We start from the raw sequence: 22,521 nt of genomic DNA, 5'->3' as shown, positions 1-22,521 counted from the left end.
AAGTCAATCAATTTTTTACCATTCCTGTTTAGAGTATGTTCTCCATGTATTCCTGTATTATTATTAATTTTTTTGTTTCCAATTCTTGCATTTAAGTCTTCTGCTAAAATTACATAATCATTTTTATTTATTTTATTATATATGTTTTGTAGCTGATTATAAAAATCAGTATTATCTTGATCTCTTCCCTCTTCTGGGGCATATAAACCAATTATTGTTAAATAGCTTCTATCTATTTTTATTCTAGCTTTTATTATTCTTTCATTTCATAATTTATAGTGTTTTAACTGTTTTGAAAGGGAGTTATGAATCCAAATCATGACTCCTGCTTGTGCTCTTTGGTCTCTGTCGACTCCACTGTATATCACATTAAAATTTTCAGTTCTCATAGTTCCTTTTAATTTCTTTTTTGTTTCAGTGATTACTGCTATTTTAAAATTTCTTTCATTTAATAGCTGGTTTAATTCTATTTCTTTATATGCTGTTCCTCTTACATTCCAGTTTTCTATGTGTATTATATTTTGTCATTTCCATTTTTGTTTTACCTTTTCCATTCCAGGGTTGATTCATATAGATTCAATCTGATTATCTTTTTCTGTCAGCTTACTAGTAGAATTATGTTCTCCATGTCAGGGGACTAGCCTGACGATGGAATAGTTCATTGGTAGGGCTGCTACCTTAAGGCTTCTGAACTAGCCTTCTTCCGAATTTAAACCCATAGGAGGAATAGGATATATTGAAGGGGGAAAGAGTAGATTATAGAGGAATTATAGTAAGATTTATAGAGAGGGCATAGTTGTAAGGCCAGAAATGAAAAGACCCCATGGCCCTCGAGTACTCTAATAGCAAAGGATTCATAAAATAGGAAGAGTTGGCTGATAAGGCTTTATAGGAAAGATTAAAGTAAGTGGATCTTCCTCAAAATAGTAGAAGGAGGAAAGATCCAGCTAGGGGTCCATGGGAGTGCTGCTTCCCTTACAATCAAGGTGATTGGGCCCTGTTGGTCTATGAGTCCTGATTCGGTATATTCGGACCATTCCACCATATACACACACACATATGGTGGGCTCCCCTATCCACCACCCAGGGGACGCACTCTCTAGGGGTTACAGGGTCCCCTGAGAGACCGAGAGGTTAAAATATATCATCAATATATCTTAACCAAATAGACTGGCAGTATCAAGAGCATGTTTTTCAAAATATTCCATATAAAAAATTGGCCAGAGAGAGTAAGAGGGGAAAAATCGTGGAAATATTTTCTATCTGTTTATATAAGATGGCCTTCCAGGAGAAGTAACTAGTATGGATAGCAAAATTCAAAAGATCAATAATGTAAGGCCACACCAATTATATACCAGTACATTATGATCTACTTGTGTATAAGTGGTGTGGTCATTGTAAATGTAATTGTAAAGATTTTAGAAAAGTTAAGAACATGCATACAGAATTGGGTGGACTAAAATAAGTTTTGCAAGGATGTGTTTACTAATGGAAGGTCATGTCTGAGCAATTTGCTCATATTTTATAATGTTAATAGTTTAGTTGGATAAAGGGAATGGATACTGACTTTGCTAAGGCATTTGATAGGATACCACATGAAAAGCTATTGCACAAAGTATAGAATATGAGATTGGAATATAAATGATTGTCTTGGATAAGTGGGTGGCTTATATCAGAAAGTAGTATATAAGAGATGTGAATCTCCTAGATTTAAGGTAACCAGTGGCATACTCCAGAGATCAATCCTTCAACCATTGTTGTTTCATCTATACATTAATATTGAAAAAGAGGCTGACATGAAATATTCAGTTGTTTGCTGATGATGCAAAGATAGGCAGGGAAATCAGAGATACTATTGATATACAGCATTTCAGAATGATTTGAATGGGCTGGAAATGTAGGCAAATGATTATGGCTGTCAACTCAATGTTTGCAAGTATAAAGTTATGCACATTGACATCATAAGATATCCAATGGCATATTGGTGGAATTACACAAGGAATAACTGATGAGGCTACAGATCTTGAAGTTACGATTGATAGAAAATTGAAGCTCACAGGTCACATAGTAAAAATTGCAAATACAACTCAGAAGACAATTGCAATGTTAAAATAAGCATTGACATGTAAGAATATGGAAGGTCGTTTTTCCTCTTTACAAGAACATAATACCATTGCATCCAGACTACTGTGTACAGATTTGGTCTCCTGGGTTCCAAAGGAATAAAGAAAATGTGGAACAGCTGTAGAGAAGAGTTACAAAGATGATATCAGGATTATGAAATGTAGATTACAAGGAGAGAATGTGGATTGCAGACACTAGTAGACAGAAGAAAGAGGGGTAATATGATAGCAGTCTATAAAATTTTGAGGTCCTTATAGGATATCGGTTGATAAATTTTTATTTTATGGAGGGTCTGAAGAGGAGGGGCAGGGACATACACGGAAGTAGTGCAATTAAGAAAGGAGTAAGTGCTAGATTTTTCTCTCAGAGCCATGAGCGAATGGAAAACAGTTTGCCTTTTGAAATGTTGAGTGCATCTGGTGTGAATGAACTAAAGAAAAGGTATGACATCTAATTTGGGTGATGTATGGCTTCCACAATGAGCCCTTGACTCCCTGTAGGTCTAATAATAATAACAGCTGCATACCATTTCACAAACATTTTGTAGTGGGAGATGGTTTCATCACCTGGTGTGAGCCATCACTTCACTTGGAGTCCTGAAGTAGGTAAAGTAGCTTGTCAGAGATGCATTTATAGAATAATGGAAGGTTGTAACTCTGAAGATACAGCTCAGAGGATAATAAAATTTATGATCCTTTGTATATACTGTAATTTACCTGCAGAATTTGTTGCTCATAATATCAAGTCTCTTTTGAATTTTTCCAAATACACCCGGGTCTCTTTTTATGCGGGGCATATTTCATGCAAATTCGGAGTTTCTCCGTTGTACATAATGAACAGCGTGTTGCAACACATCCTGGCGTAACGTGAGTAACATGTAAGCAGTGAGTGTCCGCTAAGTTTAATTTTGCATGTGAGTAAGTGTTTGTCTTTTCGTTATCATGAGTCTAAATTTTGCTAATTTTTATTTTAAAGATTTAATTTGGCCCACTGAAGAAAAGGAATACTTGTTTTGCTAATATTTCCTCTCCCATTCTGTTTAAGTGATCAATACTACCTGAGATCAGCTCTTCTAGCAATGCAAGTTCTTTCAGAATATACTCATTTTTAATATAATACTGCCATTCATGAACTCTCATGTGTGGTCACCAGTCTTTGATCAAGCATTTATTTTTAACCCACTTCTCAGATCCATAAGTTAAAACTGTTTGAACACTGTCTTGTATATAACTAGTTTCATTTTGCCTGATTTCTCTCTTATTTAGTTGACTTCCTACCATACCAGCTATCCATATTTAATGTGTCATTTTCACTAAAAATTGTGCCTAAATATCTGAAATCTTTTGCTCTTTACTGATCTTCATTCAGGATGTAGTTGATGATTTCAGTGTTCTGCCTGTTTTACATATTCTTTTTATTGCTGAGGTTCGTATCAGATTTGTTACAGCGGTTATTCAATATACACTATCTGATCAAAAGTATCCGGACACGTACTCGAAACTATAATCAGACTTTCCCTGTGACACACTTTCCAATACTGGACATTAATACAGGGTGGGTCCACCCTTTGCTTCTATGACAGCTCTAACTCTGCCAGGGAGACTTTCTGCCAGGTATTTCTGGAATGGAATGGACTTTCTGCCAAGTCCATTCCATGACTCCCCCCCACACACACACTGTAATGCTACCTCCTCCAAATTTCACTTTTGGCACTACACACGCTTGCAGGAATTGTTCTACAGGCATTTGCCACACCCAGACCCTCCGATTGGGCTGCCACATGGTAAAGCGTGATTCATCGCTCCAAATCGCACGTTTCCAGTTGTCCACTGTCCAGTGCTGTCGCTCTTTACACCACTGCAGGCAGCGCTTAGCATTCACCGGAGAAATGTTTGGTTTATCGGCAGCTACTCGACCATGGAACCTCATTCCTCTTAACTCTTGATGCACAGTCATGGTGCTGGCTGGACAATTAGCAGCACTGCAGACCTCCTAGGTGATTGTTTTACTTGATGTCTGTCGATTTCTACAAACCACCTTCTTCAACACTCTACAGTCCCTGTCTGTTATTAAATGCCACCTACCACCTGACTGTGGTTTTGTTGTGGTTGTGCCTTCACATTTCCACTTCACAATCACAACACCAACTGTTGACTTGGGCAACTTGAGGAGGGTTGAAATGTCTCTGACAGATTTCTTACTGATGTGGCAACCAAATAACTAGTCCACATTCGAAGTCACTGAGCTCCCTTGCCTCCTTTTATACCGATAAGTGAGGTCGTAGTGACATCTAGACATCAGTTTACAAATTACAGAGGGGTATCCAGATACGTTTCATCAGATAGTGTAAATTTTCATATCAAATCTGATGCCACTTTCCTTCTTAATGTAATCAATGATGTAATCCATAATGTGCATATCCTGTAAGAACAAGAGTTTACACTATCTCCACTATCATTTGAATTTATTATTCAAACTGCTGACTTGCAATATAAATATAGTCTATTTATAGTTTAACATTTTGAATAGCTTTTCTCTTGGCATCTTGCCATATATCCTTTTCCCAGTCTACAAAAGTTAAACACGATTCCTTGTTGTATTTCAGTGGTTTCTCAGCTGTTTGTTTCAAAGTAAAGTCTGATCCTCACAACCTCTGTTTGGCCTCAACCCAGTTTATTCTTCTAAAAGTCTCTCTATCTCTCCCAGTTTTTCTTTGCTGCTTCTGCATAAATTTTCCTGGAATACTCGATAGAGAAATTTCTGTGCAATTTTCACATTCAATTTTATTACCGTTTTTTTATAGATGAGTACTAGTCAGGATGAGTACTGTTATTTAAAAAAAGGAACAAAGAAGAAGTAAAGAACTATAGACCAATTAGTATTCTCTCCAATTTGTACAAAATTCTCACAAAAGTAATAACAAACAGGTTAGCCCTCTTCTAGACTCAAATCAACCAGTAGAACTATCAGGATTCCATAAAGGCTTTAACACAATTGATCATATTCATGCAGTAAAACAAATAATAGAAAAAGCAGAAGAAAGCCAATTGCCTCTCTGTTTAGCCTTTATTGATTATGAAAAAGCATTTGATTCCATCAAAACTAATGCAATAATCAAAGCACTCCAGAATCAGGGAGTTCCTGGAGAATATATGGACCTTTTCCAGGAAATATACCACACTGCAACAGCAACAATCCAACTTCACAGAAGTAGCAATAAAATATCAATTGAAAATGGTGTCCGATAAGGAGACTCTATCGACCAAAATCTTTACAGCAGTTCTTCAAGAAATATTTAATAATATAAACTGGACAAATCTTGGTATAAAAATTAATAACAGAAACTTAACACACCTAAGATATGCAGATGATATCATAATTTTTGCAAACACTCCAGAAGACCTTAATAGAATGATAGTAGACCTATATCATGAAAGCAGAAAAGTCAGTCTAAAAATAAACAGAGAAAAAACTAAAATCATGTTTAATCATTTTGTAATACCAAAAAACATAATAATAGAAAACAATTTCTTGGAAAGAGTCTCTTCATAAACATACTTAGGTCATTCATTGATCTAAACTGTGGACTCCAAAAGGAAATAAATAGGAGAGTTCAACTTGCCTGGGGTGCATTCAGAAAATTGAAAAGCATTTTTCAAAACAATGATGTCCCACTCTGTTTAAAAAGGAAGACATTTAACTAATGTATACTTCCAGTCATCACATATGGTTGTGAAACTTGGTCACTAACAAAAGCACTGGATAAACCAACAACAACTCAAAGAAAAATGGAGAGGTTGATGCTAGGCATCATATTAAAAGATAAGAAGCGAAACACCTAGTTGAGAAGCCAGACTCACATCTCTGACATCATTCTTCACCATGAGCGACTAAAATGGAAATAAGCCGGACATCTATCCAGGAGAGAAGATGCACGATGGACCACTATAGTAACGACTGGATTCCAAAAGAAGGTGGAGTGATGAACTGTCAAAATTTGTTGGGAAAAATTGGTCAACCATTGCCAAGAACAGAGAAAAGTGAAAAGAACTGGAGGAGTCCTTCGTCCAACAGTGGACAGAAAATGGCTGTAAAGAAGAAGACTAGTAAAGCTCTACTCTAATAATAATCTGTTATTCTTAAGGCTCATGACCAATCCAGATCAGCTTTCACAATCATAATTTTAGGATAAAGTGGTCAGTCTTACTTCCTAATATATATTTTTGTGTGTGATTACATGTGTTCTCTTAGCTGGTTTTCATGGGTATGGGAGGAAGAAATCTGCTATTCCTTCCATATGACTGGTTGGCTCACTTTTAGTTATTAAGGTTCTTCACATCCTAGATAGGGTTTAGACCAGAGCTCTGCTCTAATCATATGGAATCCAGCCTTTTGATTAGGTTTTTTGAATTAATTATATAGTATAAAGCACTATAAAACTTTTATATATTCATACTTGAGCATTTTTGTTTAATATTATCTACTCCAGCTCTCTTTCAGTATTTCAGAATTTTAATGATTTGTGTTTTATAAGGTATGGTTACATATTTTTGATTGTATTGCTTCCGAATATTTTCTACCACTATTGTCACTTCTTGTTTTATTTAATAATCTTTCAACTTAATTTCTCCAGATGCAGCTGCTAAATCAGTTGATAATTTGCTACATACTGTTTATCAGTTCTGTATACAGAATACAAACAGTTTATAAACCAAATCTAATAGTCCAGTGGCAGCCATTATAAGAGGAAACACTGACAAATAAATTGCTTGAGATTACAGTTACATATTGTGCATGAAATTAAGTACCGGTAGTCTAGCCAGTGTGTCTACATTTTCAGAAAGTTGTTCTTGTTAGGCATAATCATCTTATATATATTTACTGAGAGCTGATGACCTACCTATGTGTGAACAATACAACATGGTCTCACCATTTATCATGATTAACTTTTTAAAAATAATTTCTTTATAAAAGCACATTTAATTATATATTCTATTTATATGTAGATACTGGTTTGCTTTACTTAATTTTTTTTTTCAAATTTGGTTTTGATATATAACATGACATTTACTAATTTATATCTTTATTACTATTTATTACTACCTCAAGTACCACTCCAACCTTTGGTTTGGTGCAACATGACCTTTTTACCAATAAACTCCTAATCAACCAACTAACTTCAAGCTGCTATCATTATTTTCATTTCAGAGATATGGAATATATCTCTGAATACTTTTCCAGTACCTATTCCTCTATTTCTAAGCTTTTTCTTTAATAGTATCCAGAACATTTTTCCACCTTCATGATATCTATTTTTAATATGATATTCATTTTTATCCTGCTCAAACTAAAAGGTAATCACTTCCTGTTTCAAATCCTCTATACTCTTTTCACCTGAACCAGCATGAACAGTAACATAGCCAATGAGACCTTTCTTATTTCTTGTGTTTTCTCTCAATGCAAATTTGTGCACATCTTTATCTTGGAACAAACACTGTGTCCTGAACAGAAATCTAGCAGGTACTTACAGTTATTAGCTTTGTCCTTTACTGTGAATTTTTTTGAAATATAGGTATCCCTTGCTTAATGCAGTGAAAGTAATTGCAGCAATCCCTTGATTAACGTGCCTTTAACCCTGCAGAGATTGCAGTTGATCTGACAGATACATGCAAAATGTTTAATATAAATATTTTGCACTGTTTTTTGCTGTCGGTTTGGTTTAACGTATGTTATGTAAAGGTTTGTGATATTTGACAGTAAATTATATCTCAGAGATACCGCGACCTCCGATGTCAGTATAGTATGGTTTAGTTTTTTTGTTTTTTTTTATTCTTTGTTCAATAATTTCTAGATTGTAACTGAAAATAAATAAACTATCATGTATTACTGAAATAGAAAGCCAAAGGCTTATTTATCATACATCTCCTCTAGGAGATGTGCTTTACATTATGCAAAGTACTAAGGAAAGTGATCTGGAGCTTACTCCATCTTTACTACGAATTGCCCATAAGATTGCTTATGCTTGCATCTGCCGATACTTTTAGTTTCTATATATTCGGCTATGAAATAATGATGGATTCAATACCCACTTAATTTGTACCATCATGTATTATATTTGCAGTGTTTTTTCTTTATGTTTTATTGCTTGTAGTTAGCCTGTGTAGCTCAGTGGAAGTGGCGCTTGCATCATCTGTGCTTGGTCGCTTGAAGTCAGACTTAAGTTCAAGTCTAGTCGCCGACTGGAGGAACTTTTTCTAAGCCTTTCTTCAACCAATTCCTGAGTTAGTCTATCTCGGGCACAGGCAAGCGGGTTTTTCCTCCCGTAAACTCGAGAAAATCGACCGTAGTACCCACATGATTTCAGGCAGTAACATATCTTGTTAGGGTTAGGTACGAAGAGATGGTGCACTTGTTTGCCAGCCTCTTCATTGGTGGTTGCTATAATTAGTGATAGACATGGGCCAGCTATCTCTGATTGGCTACTGGTGGAGATTGAACTGCCCACTCAGTCTCCAAAAACTAGATAGGATATAAAGGCCTTGCTTACTCCCTATAAAGGAATAAAAGGCGTTAGCTGATTTATTTATTATTATTTATTGCTTGTGTGCCGAGGTCTGGAGAGTCATTTTGCTTGTTATGGTAGAATTTATGCCGATAAGAAAATAAACTAAAACTGTTCAAACGACCCTTGGTAACTTCTTTTGATAAAAAAAAATTGCAGTAAATAATGTAGGTACAACTATTTAATAAACATTTACTTTACATTCATTTTTTATCTTTCCTAAAAGAGTACCATATAAAATGAATTATTGGTACAGTAATATATCAGGGATGAATTGTAATTTTTACTATTGATTATTAGATTTGATTAACGCGATTTTGATATACGAGGTAACATCAAGGGATTAATTAACCACGTTAATCGAGGGATACCTGTATTTCTGTATTCATTTCCTGTAGTTCTGTTTAGATCTCTAACAAGGACTAGATTTTCCTTTTGCTATGTCAGCTGCCTTCTCTAATAACTTGAAATATGCTTTGTTCTCCCTTAGTAGGACCTTCTGTGGGAGTATAAGCACAAATTAGTCTCATTGTTTAATTCCCCATTTTGATGTTTGTCCGTGTCACTCTGATATTGTCTGCACTTCAAGGAAATTATCTTCCTCAAATACCATAGTGACTACCTCCTTTCCCTGATCATTACTGCCTGAATGTAACATCTTGTAGATGAAGATTCTTACCTACTTTTTTTTTTATTTTGGTGACACAAATTATATCAGTGTGATATTTCTCTAATTGTTCTGCAAGTTCCACTTTCTTTCAGTGGGTGTGCTGAATGTTAGATAATTCTTTGACCTGCTCTGAAGGCCAAGCACATTTTTTGCTTCAGGCCTCCACTGTTTCTTTTATATGTTTGAAATGAGTTGTTTGAAATTTAAATTTCAAACATCATTTATTATAAATTTCCACAGTTTGCACTAACCTGAGCTAATTCTGTAATGACAATGCCCTTAAATTGGAAATATCTGGTTTTGAAACCAGATGAATACAATCTGCAAATGTGCAGACTATTGAACCAGCTTGACTGTGACATGTTTTTGAACCTAACTTGTAAAAAAAAAAAAATAAAATAAAATAAATAATAATAATAAATAAATAAATAAAAATTATTATATTAACATGTTAGGTGTCACATTGATTTTTTTATTTAAATTTAAAAAAAATAAAAAGCTGAGCCAATTCCTTTTGTCTTAGACTTTCATTTATTATCCTCTGACAATTAGTCTAATAATTATAGGTGTTTAGTATTTTGCCATTGCATTTCACTTTTTTTTTTTTAAATTTGTTTTCACTTTTTTTAGGCAAAGTCCGACACCTATAACAGATACAGCCCCATTCTCATGTGTTATTAGGCCACAAGATGACATAGAAGCAAGGCTTTCATTGTCATCATTATCGTCCCCAGAAATGAAAGATATAGGAAGTGTCTGTAAAAAAAGGAAAAAATTAAAATCTAAATCTAAAAGTGTGAAAAAGAAGCATCTTCGTTCCAAATCACATTCATCTCGATCTTCTGATTCAAAGACTAAAATACGGTCAGGATCAAAAGAAAAAAAATCATCTGTACATAAGAAAAGGCATTCACGATCCAGGTCTGCTTCTAGAAGTTCCAGATCCCAACACCATCATCATCATTCTCGCTCACGGTCTAAGTCAAAATCTAAAACCGAGAATAAAAAAACTAAAACTTTACCTGCTGCTTATGCAGTTGTGAGGAGGTAAGTTACTGTTTACAAATCTTACTTTGTAATTTTTGAAAATAAGTTCTGAAATAGTAATTTCATATTTAATCCTCTTAGGCTTGAAAATCTGAAGTAACTCATTTGAAATAATTTTTAATCAGTAGTTTGGCAATTCTGGTAAACTAATTTAGTAAAATATGGAAATCACTGTGTAATAAAATTATTACATCCAAATTGTTATTTATTGAAGAGAAATATGTTTCTCATTGTCAGTATAATTTCATATCATTGCTTCATATTTATGTTGCTCTTTATCATGAAAATGACAATATGCATGACACTTAAATATGGACTTTGGATGATCAAAGACTAACTACAGTGTTCATTTTGTTGCTGTTTACAGATGGTTCAACAGAATCTTTTTTTATTTAGTTGATATATAATATATGTATATAAATCAGTGTTAAATCAAGTAAATCAGGAAGGAAACAGTTTGTTCAGATGATTATCTCGCATAATATCACTAGCTGAAATTTATTTTCTTATGTTTCTGAAAGTAACTTGATTATACCACAGCATTTGGAGGAAGCTCAACTGCAACACCAACATTAATAGATGTGAACTTAAGGTTTACTGAATTTCTTTTTTCTCTTTTACAGTATTGTTTTATTCTTCAAACTGAAAATGTGACATAATCTTTTGCTGAATAGTAACTGAAGAGTGCATACACACATACAGGGAAACCTCACTTAACGCAAATTCGATATGCGTGATTGAGCGAAATGATACTATTTCCCGCTTTAAGCGAGTGATTAATCAGTTAACACGAAATTTTTGTCGCCAATCTGCAGAGAGCAGTGGCACTTGTCAATGTGGTAGTGCTGCTGGCGGTGGCCAGCAACACTCGACAGTTGACTCAAAGCTATCATCGCAAGTGCACATGCAATCTCTGTTCTCTTGATCAATTGCTTTTTCTTCATTTTGCTTTAATTTAGATACCTATAATGCTTTATCATATGCAACCCCTGATATGGAAAAGAGAAAGACTGATAAAGATGGTGGCAGTAATAAAAAAAGAAGAAAAGTAATTAAGGTAGAGGAAAAGCTGGAAGTCATTGAGAAAGTGGCGCTAGTAATACAATGATTGTGCGAGACCTGAGAAACACAGAGTCTACAGTTCGGACTATATTAAATAAGAGAAAAGAGTACAAAAAACAAGTTGCTACTGCTTCTTTAAGCATCCAGATCATCAGAAATAGAAGCCATTTAATGATCGAGATGGAACGGCTTCTATCACTCTGGATTTAGGATTGTAACCAAAAAAAAACCTCTGAGTACAAGGAATATTCAGGAAAAATCTCTCAATATTTTTACATCACTTGAAAGAGACCAAGTTTAGGATGGTTTGACCATTTTAAAAATTGAGCTGAACTGCATACCGTAAGGATAACTGGGAAATCTGCTAGTGCTGATAAAGATTCTGCGGCCAAGTTTCTTGAAGAATTGCAAAGGATAATTCAGGAGGCTGATTATGACAATCGTCAAATATTCAACGTTAACAAAACTGGTCTGTTTTGGAAGCATATGCCAACAAAATCTTTCCTAGCTAAAACGGAAGCATCTCAACCAGGATACGATGTATCTAAAGATCGTCTTACCCTTTTATTAGTAGGCAGTGCAAAAGGTGACTTTAAACTCAATCTTGATAAAGCTATCGCAAATTGCATGGCAAGATGAAAAAGTTCGAGCACTATTTAAACATCTTTACTTAATTTTTTTTGTAATCAATCAAATGTTTAAGCATTAAATAAAAATGTAAGCAATTGATTTTTATTAACTTTGATTATTTTATCCTCTAATATAGCTTATAATTTTTTTTTAAAAATTTATGCTAGCTGATGGATGAATTATAATTATTCCTATTGTTTATTGTATTCGCTTAACGTGATTTAACTTAGTGCGCATTAATTGATGGATTAATTAATCACGTTAAGCAAGGTTTTCCTGTACATACATACATACATATATTATTATTACACATTAGAATCAGTCTTCAAAGAGAATCCAGTCCAGTCTGGTACTTCTTTTGTCTATCATTAGTTTGTTTCTTTTCATGCATTTCTGTTTTCCATGTCAGAGGCTTTGATTTCTTATCCAGGCATTCCTCTTGTGATCCTATGTCAATGTAGGGAGAATACACTGGTTTAAAAAAAAAAATTTTCCTTTTTAGGGACAGGGTTAATATATATGTGTGTGTGTGATTAATGTATTTAGACTATTAAGTTTTAGATTGAATGTCAAGTCCTAGTAAAAATGAGTATCCAGTATGAAGAAGTGATTTTTAAATGATTATTATGAAGAAGTGAGCTCCATCTCTCTCCCTCCCCATATTTTTTGTTAATGTGAGGATATGAGTTCAGTAGAATATTATATTGTGGTTTCATAGACACAACAGAAAACTTTTCATTAAAGTTCTCTCTCTCTCATTTTTAAGTAGTTTTACAAAGATACAAGGAAGAGTACTAGTTGGGCAAAATGTTAATGCAGCAGTGTGTGCACGAGATTCTGTGAATCTTGTGCATGTGGAGAGGCATTTTCTTCAGAGGAATGCAAAATTCAGTGAATTATGGTTTGGGGTATGTTCACTCTGCAGGATGCATTCCTAACTGATAACTGAAGACTGAACAGATTCTGTACTTTCTCATGCTGTCCTTGGGCATCTATATTTTTCTGTCATACCCAGATCCAGTTCTTTTCAATTTATTCACAATAAATATTTATATTCTGTATAAAAATATACATATAATCATGTTGTTAAGACATTTGTTAGAAATTTATCATATTTCACTGATACCTAGTGACCTTTGCAACAACCCTATTAGAATATGCAGAATTCACACACTGACATAGCTGATATAAATTAATTTTACCATGCCACAAGTCAAAAGTAGTACATGAATGGTACAAGAGCAACAGTTCTTTACAATGCCACAGCCAGATAATAAGGATTGTACAGTAGTATGTTATTTCATCATTTCCTGATAATACTATTACAATCTAACACAACTGATTGCTCATTACTACTTTCTTGTCAACAGTTTTCTTTCATTCTGATATTTATATGAATTCCAGCTATGGAAAGTTATAAACTTATCATATATAGTACATTTGTCAGATGTCTGTTGCGATCAGCTCTTATTCTTTCATCTTCTAAATCAGTCATAACTTCATTAACTCATCTCTTGCTCTGTTTAGTTGATCTCCATCTTCATTCTGTTTAAGTAATCATACTATCTTAGATAATCTCTGCTTAGACTACTTTAAAATAAATATAAATCCTGTTGCTTTGTTCAATGCTAATAATGTTTGGTTTCTTTCTAGTATCTTCATTTGTAATATTGGCATCTTATGTACCTCAAGAGATGTGCAGGATACTATGACAGTACTCAGTGAATAAGTCTACATTATTACTAATCTCTCATCAATAATTTTTCTCCAGATTAGTCTATCAATTGTTGGCATTCAGATCTTATGTTTGTCTTGGATACATCTGACTGTATCATTCACATAGACCGTGGGGTCTTTATCCTGCCAATCATCAAACACCTCTTCTAATTCCTCTCTCATTCTGTTTAAGTGATTATACTACTTTATATTAGCTCTAGTCATGCATTCTTGAATGCTAACAATGTCGCATTTCTTCCTAATATCTTCATTTTTAATATTCTGCCATTGGTGTGGTCTGTTGTCAGATCCATAACTTAAACTGGTTTGAATACTGTCTGGTATACTGTTAATGTAGTGTTTTAACTAATTTCTCTCTTATTCCATATAAATTTATTCACCTGGTTCTCCAGCTTTGCTTATTCTGTTATCTATTTCCATATTCAATTTGCCTTCTTCACTTCTTCTTTCACTACGCGTTATTCCCGCTTCCTATGCAGGGTCCACGTGTTACTTAGATGTGCGACTTCCTGTTAGTACCGCTCCCAACCGACCTGCCGCTGGGGGGGGTATATTTTTGACCGTAGAAGTATATGTTCATGGGGCTGGTTTGTCGGCTTGCAGGCTATGCCTGAGGAAGATCCTCAAGTTCCTCACCTCTTCGATGGGAATCAAACCTGGGCCACTCCTTCCTCTTAATTCCCCTTCTTCACTAAAAGTCTAAATAGCTGAAATATTTTACTTGTTCTGTAGGTTCTCTGTTGAAAGGGCAGCTGATGTTTTCTGTGTTCCCGCCAAATTTTATATCGTTGGTCTTTTTATTGCTGCTGTTCATACCAAATTTACAGCTGTTATTGAATTTAGTGAGAATCCTGAAGATTTGTCTCACACTGAATTTGTTTAGGAGTAAAACATTATATTCATGAAACAAGACAGTCCATTATACAGTGCGTGGCTAGAATATTTGCACCTACCTAACAAGTTGCATCCCCCTTTTCTACAGTGATCCTCACTTGTTGGAGCGCACATTCCATATTACCTATCTATGTATATATTACCTAGAACCTATCTGTGGATATCTGCTTGCAGGCTCAGTCATATTTTTCAGTTCTCACAGATACCTGTTTCAAATAGCTCAATCCACCTCAGCAATTGACATTTATTTGGATTTAGATCTGGTACCTGAGCAGGCCAGTGAAGTAATTTACTCCCTGGACCGTATCCTTAAAAAATATTTTACATTATTCATCTGGTACTTCCAATATGATATACAAAGTTCATGAGAAAGCTTCACTTTTATTGTTATGTTATTTTCTCATTTAAAATCAGCGTAAACTTGTTGTCTTAAATAAATAACAATTAGCATTTTTAATTAATACAAATAAGTCACTTTTGATCAAATTTAAATATTTTTAATAAGCAGGGAGATCTGTAGTCTCACATTGAAAAATCTCTTTTAACCTAGTATGTTGGGACTTGGATGGATTTTTGGAGGATAGTTGTTGGATTCATGTTACATACCTTCCATGTTTTCTGAATTTAAGACGTATATTTTTTCTCAAAATGTACATACCATATATATTTTTTGTTGAAAAGTAGAATGTGCACTTTAATTATTATAGTTTGTCTTGAACATGCAATCCTTGTTGTCCTTACTAGAATTGGTGAAATATACAGGATGATTCTAGATTATTGTCAGGGTTTCTGGCCTAAAATTTTCAAACTGAAAAAAACTAAATAAAATTGCTTACAGAATATGAAAATGTAACTCAAAAACTTTTATTACCTATAGAATCAATAGTTCAGAATACTAAACAACTTCACCATGTTCACTTTCATAGTATGTAAGATGTCCAAGTGTTCTCCATCATTTGCAGTGTAACTGTTTCTATTGCAGTACCAATTCTGGTCTTCAGTTCATCAAGGGAGGTCACAGAAATCTTGTAAACAATGTCCTTAACATATCCCCATAGGAAGAAATCAAGCGGCATAATATTGGGTGAGTGCAGAGGCCACAGAATTGGTCCAACATGCCCAACCCAGTACCCAGAAAAATGCATGTCAAGAAATACTGAGATAACAGATACAGCTGTAGAATGTCCAGATAGTCCAGATTTTCTTTGCTGCAAAGAAAAAGAGCCCCAAAACATGACAAAACACACCAAACATTCACCTTTGGATTCTATCTTTCGAATACGCCAATGACATGAGGCTTTTTTCTGATCCCCATATTCTGCAGTTATGACGACCCCCCCCCCCCCCACACACACACACCTTCAATATGCAAAATGTCACTAAATATCCATCTTCGAAGGTAATTTTCATCAGCTTTGACATTTTGACAACATGTCTTGGGCAAATTGGAAATGGCAAGGTTTATCATCTGGTTGTAAAGTTTGCACAATCTGCAGTTTGGTTTGTAGGCATGGAGTTGAAGGCGGTTATGAACATCCCTCCAAACAGTCATTTGTGGTATACCTAACTGCAAAGAAGCGTGTGCAGTTAATTTTTGTGTGCTTTGATAAAATGCTGGGTTCGATCAACATTTCCTGCAAAGTGCTTCGTCTTCCTGCTCCTCTTTGGTGCTGAACACTACTAGTCTCTTGAAATTGCTTTAACCCACATCGGATAGCATTATCTGGAGGTGGATATTTTTCATACTGAGTTCTGTAATGACATTGCATTGTGATAACGGACTTTCAAAAAACCAAAGTATGCACATTGCTCTCCCTTGAACAGTCACCATTTTGAAGTATGAAGTCACATTATCTTCCAGACATCAATGTGGCAAGTACATGTTGCCAAATAAAACTTTTTGAGTTACATTTTCATATTCTGTAAGCAGTTTTATTTTGTTGTTTCTGGTGTGAAAATTATCAGCCAAGGAAACCCTCACAATAATTTAGAATCGCCTTGTCCTTTGAAATTGTTTCCAATTACTGTATTTGGCTATTAGTGTGTCATATAGTTTAAAGTTGTAGTTTTCATTTTAAAAAACTGGTTGTGAGACTATCTGTTTTTGGAAAAGCAGGAATATGCTTTGCTTTTCACCATAAATATATATATATTTTTGGACTATTCTTTGATGCAGAATTACATCAAGTTCCTTACTTAAGTGTAGTATTATTCCAAATATGAAGTGTGTGTGCGTGTGCGTGCGCGCGCGCGCATGCATAAAAAATATATATGTGGGTTTTTTTGTTGTTGTTTTTTCCACCTCCACTATTCCTTGATGCAGAATTACATCAAGCTCCTTACTTAAGTGTACTATTATTTCAAAAAAACTATATTAATACAATTAACTACCATCCTTGTAAAAGAGATAGTACTAATATACAAAAAAATGTAGTGAACCAAAAAAATGCTAAAATGTAATAGAATAACCAGCTGGCCACTGCTTCATGTTACATAATGGTTTGCAGAGAGCCTTACTTGACCAACTTTTGGGTTGTAATTTATGTAAAATTAAGGTGGGAAAATGTTTTAAAATAAATTAGTTAAATGAATGCAAAATTTAAAATTAAAAAGTTTTTTATTCCTTACTTAAATGTACTATTATTTCAAAAAAACTATATTAATACAATTAACTACCATCCTTGTAAAAGAGATAGTACTAATATACAGAAAAATGTAGTGAACCAAAAAAATGCTAAAATGTAATAGAATAACCAGCTGGCCACTGCTTCATGTTACATAATGGTTTGCAGAGAGCCTTACTTGACCAACTTTTGGGTTGTAATTTATGTAAAATTAAGGTGGGAAAATGTTTTAAAATAAATTAGTTAAATGAATGCAAAATTTAAAATTAAAAAGTGGTATGAGAGAGACTTTCACAATTCCAAAATCTGAATTTTTAAATTCTACTCTTTCTACTATATGTGCTTTAAAAATAAGATTACTTGTGTGGTATAAGTAACATCAAAAACTTTATATATATGTTAGCTGAGAAGCCAAATCAATTGCAGAAATAATATAAGCCCAGGAATTAAAAACGAGTATATAAGGCAAAAATTAAATTTATAAAATAAGAATACATCCTGCAAGATGTGACGTGGCCAGGAATAAATAAAAATACAATAAGTGATCATACTTGTGGTGAAAAGGAAGATAAAAAAACTTCTTTTCCCCAAAGAACTAAATTGAAAATAAAATTGGATGACTGATGTTGAAAGGAATTAAGGATAATGGTGCTTCTTATATGGTTGGCATTGGCAAGAATGGAGTCTTCTGATTGGTTACAAGTTACAGGTTGATTATCTGAGTATGATTGAGATGCCAAATTTCTGAAAAAAATATATAGGCAGATTTGTGACATTGCTGTTGGTTTTGATTGCTAAAGTTTCAAATAAACCTTTCATTATTTTTTTTTTATATATATATTTATTTTTGTTGAAATCAAAGATCATAACTTTTTTTTTTTTTTTTTCCAGTTTGTGGAGTGGTTTTGCACAATAATGTGAGTAATGATTTTAGTCATTGCAGTTTTGGGATTTTTGTTCATTTGTGTCCTTTTCTTTTTAGTAATTCTGTGGTTTTAAACCATATTCATTTTCTAGAAAGATAGAAGAATTTGCTATATTCAGATTTGGAATTGTGAAGTGGGTGTTTCATTACACTTTCTACTTTTAAATTTAGATAAGATGCTTTCATTTGACTAATTTATTTTAAAACTACATTTCACACCTTAATTTTATATAAATTGCAGCCAGAAAGCAGGATAAGTAGGGTGTGCTCTTTAAAACTAAGTTTATGTATTCTTATGTATTATTTTCAAGGAGCAACATGAACCTGAGGTTCAGAATACTTTAAATTAAATTAATATTGGCTTTAAAAAAAAAGTAGCAGCTCTGATAGAAATAGTTTTCTCTTGATTTCCAATTGCATTAAGTGTTAGAAATAAGAATCAGTAGTGATTTCAAATATCCTTTTGTTTTCAAAATCCTAGGTTTTGAATCCTGGCTAAGGTGAGGTAGTCTCATAATAGGTGCCACCATTTTGCATGCTATGAAAAGAAACAAATTAGCCAGGATTTATAATTGTTGACAGACATTGAAGAATCTGCAAATTACAAACCTAACCATAGGACATTGAATCTTGTCTGCAGAGGTTTTAACATGTTATGGTCCACTGTCTGGTGTTCAAGCCATTGGATCCTAACTTATTCAAATGTAGTTTAGATTACTAAGAAGTATTTTATTTATGCTCCAAGTGTAAGAAATTAATCTTCAGAAAGCCATAAACATGCCAAAATTCTGTCATGTTTGTGGCTTTCTGAAGCTTAAATGAGGGTAAAATTTATTGATTTAAAAAATAATAATAAAGTTTACTCTCATAGCCAAATACCTTTATTATTTCTTAAATGCTGTTATTATTTTTTAAAATTTACTAAAATTACAACAGCTGTTTTATATTATAAATATAATTTTATATCTGTATATCTCAGTATGCATAGATGCAATGCAGTTATCCCTCACTGCAGCAAATGTAACACACACACATACACCACCACCACCAAAAAAGCCCAGCCAAAGTCCAGCACTGTGAATTTTATTGTGAAGGAAATTTGCTATTTCAGAAACTGTTCCTCTGGCTTGTGGTTTGCTGTAGTGAGAGTTGCTGTAAAATATTCTGTTTAGGAATTCTACACACTACATGCAGAAAAATATAACTTTTTTTTCTTAATTTTAGGTCACGTAGTCGTTCACCTTCACCTAAACATCACAAGCTAAATTCACGTCTGGGAACCCCACAGAAGTCGAAAAGAAGAAAATGAATGTTTATAAAATTGTTTTTTTCTGTATATGTGCGATTAGAATATGTGTTGACAATGTTAAATTATAGTATTTTTCCCCTCTTCATGCAGATGCTTTGTAAATAAACATTTTGCATATTTGTACGTGTAGCTGTTATTTGTTTTTGCTGAACATTTTCTGTTATTGAAAATTTTAGCCACTGTGCCAAAAGGCAAATGGGAATTGTAAGAGTCAAAACTGTATAATTGGGACACCTATAATGAATATGGAAAATTAAATAGGACTTAAGATACTTTCAAAAACTCGCCTTCCTAGTGTGTCCCATTGCTGAATGAATAATGATGGGCTGGCAGTTTGGGACAGCCAGTCGGATTGTATTCTATATTGGCTGAAGCTACATCTATGCATATGATGATACAATATAATCACATATCCTGCCATCTCGAACATTACCTGATAATACAAGACCACACTTTTCAGCAGAGAACAACGATAAACTGAAAAGCTAGTATGACTTTAAAAACAGAATTAAACGTAGGCACCATTAATTGAAAAGAAGTGGAGTTAGCAGATGAATTATAGAAACAAGCAGGTCAGGATTTGGTGTTAACAGTAAGAAGATCTAAACAGTGAGATCTTTCTAAATAAGTACAGTCATACCCTGAAGTTACGCGGTAGGTGGGACCAACAAAAAGCGTGTAAGTTGAATTTGCGTAACTCGGATATAATTTTGCATACAAAATATTAGTTAATTGGGACCAAAGGTTTACAAAAACACCTATATTTTTTAAGAAATATAATCATAATTGTAGTTTTTCGTACATAAAAAAAAAGAAAGTTATTTTGATGTCAATGGTTTCATAAAATCTAATAGATTCGTCTGACGGCATAATGTCTTTTTCTTGTCATGCAAAATTTCTTCATAGCAAGGTAATGATTTTTTTTTATTCCTTACCTTGTGGCTACAATTCGTTCCTCGTTAGAATCTATGTCTTCCAAAATCTGTAGATTTTGGAAGACATAGATTCTTTGCTAGCTCACAAATTTTCATTCCGTCTTCAAAATCCTTAATAATGTTGAGTTTTGTTGCCAAAGTCAATATTTTTCTTTTCTTGCTAGCTGTAGAAGAATCGGACTTGCTTCCTTTGGACGACATTAATTTTTATGTGATAAAATTTTTATCAAGAACATAACAAAGTGTGCGCCTGAAGGTATCTTCAGGACTGAGGTAAGGTGGTGCAACACCAGGATGACGCCTTGCAAAGGTGGAGCAAGCTACTATCACTCCTATCTCAGTATCTCCCATAATGCAAAACGCATCTCCTTGCGGATATGTCTAATGTTATGCATTAAAGGGAGGGCCACTACCCAGACTAGTTTCAACCTTTATTGAGGTCTCTTCAGTGGGAGCCAGGCCCAAGTGGAGATACCAGCCAGAAGCATTAGCAAGGTCATCTCTACCTATAGGAGTTGCCAAATGGTGTGCCACATTTTTAATAAATTACTCTGGATTTAGAGAAAGATGTTGAAAGTTTATTTTTCACTTGGTTAGAGTATAATAAATTTAGTTTAATCCTTTATCCAAGTGTGAGCAAACAAAGTTTGTGCCTGAAAGTATCTTCAGGACTGAGGTAAGGTGGTGCAACACCAGGACGACTCCTTGCAAAGGTGGAGCAAGCTACTATCACTCCTATCTCAGTATCTCCCATAATGCAAAACTCCTATAGGTAGAGATGACCTTGCTAATGCTTCTGGCTGGTATCTCCACTTGGGCCTGGCTCCTACCGAAGAGACCTCAATAAAGGTCGAAACTAGTCTGGGTAGTGGCCCTCCCCTTAATGCATGACATTAGACATATCATATCCACAAGGCGATGTGTTTTGCATTATGGGAGATACTGAGATAGGAGTGATAGTAGCTTGCTCCACCTTTGCAAGGAGTCGTCCTGGTGTTGCACCGCCTTACCTCAGTCCTGAAGATACTTTCAGGCGCAAACTTTGTTTGCTCACACTTGGATAAAGGATTAAACTAAATTTATTATACTCTAACCAAGTGAAAAATAAACTTTCAAGAACATAACATTAAACAATCGCAAGGTTTGTAGACTATAAAAATCATGTATGAATGGAGACCACGCGAAACACATCGGTGCTTGTTCACAGCATGTGTGACATTGGCAAATACGGCCGGTGCCAGAAAGACGCGACTAGTGGTGAGGCATGAAGTGGGATTGGAATACATATATGAAACTGCATAACTCCAGATTCGTGTGAGTCGGGGTACGACTGTATATGATAATATACTTACTGGCCTGGTTTGGGTTGTGGGTTCAAGTCCCACTGCAGGCATGGGTGTTTGTCTGCTCTGGAGAGCTTGTATAGTTCCTTAAGTTTATAAGACTTGTCTTTAGTTAAAAATAAACTTCAAGCTATAAAGATTGGAGAAAGCAGGGGGTAGATATTTAGTACTAAGCTTCTTGAGCACACAACAGAACACTCAGGTAGAGTGATATGATAAATTTCAAAGGAGAAATATTAACATTTCCATTCAAGTGTCCAGAGAGAGAGAAGCAGTCATTTGAGGGGGAGAGGGAGATAGAGGGATTAGTTTATATAAAGGAAAAAAAAAGCAAAAGATAGTTCTTCATTTGGGGAAAAAAGGCTGATTAATGAGTTCAAGTACCTGCTAGATTTCTGCTCAGGACATGGATTAGTCATTATTAACACCATGTACCAAAACAGGATTGTTATTGCTGCAAAATGTCTTCAGATTGGAAGACATTTGTTACTGAATGATAACAAAGTGAATACTAAAGCTTTGAAAAGAAGCTTGAATAACATCTCTCAGGTTATGCACCGTAGACTCAAATATATTATCATTCGAGATTTGAAGAGAAAGTTAAACAATCTTCAGGTGTGGTAGACTAAAATATACAAATATTGAAAGAATGACTGAGT

General features: G+C 34.3%; 1 protein-coding gene across 3 annotated transcripts in view; it reads left to right on the top strand.

Moving 5' to 3' along the window:
• su(w[a]) (suppressor of white-apricot) overlaps window positions 1-19,707 on the top strand; it is a 224,604-nt gene extending 204,897 nt beyond the window's left edge. For all 3 annotated transcript variants that reach the window (XM_090400460.1, XM_090400459.1, XM_090400461.1), the window contains exons 12-13: window positions 9,987-10,403; window positions 19,500-19,707. In XM_090400460.1, the coding sequence (XP_090256586.1) occupies window positions 9,987-10,403; window positions 19,500-19,584 (502 nt within the window). In that variant the 3' untranslated portion in view covers window positions 19,585-19,707. The remainder of the gene's footprint in view (window positions 1-9,986; window positions 10,404-19,499) is intronic.
• Window positions 19,708-22,521: the final 2,814 nt, after the last annotated feature.

This window comes from Typopeltis vanoorti, chromosome 11 (assembly GCF_054136105.1).
Source record: "Typopeltis vanoorti isolate ZY-2024b chromosome 11, IOZ_Tvanoo_1.0, whole genome shotgun sequence".
Lineage (NCBI taxonomy): Eukaryota > Metazoa > Arthropoda > Arachnida > Uropygi > Thelyphonidae > Typopeltis > Typopeltis vanoorti.
Note: the sequence above shows the minus strand (reverse complement) of the source record. Positions and strands in the feature narration are given on the sequence as shown.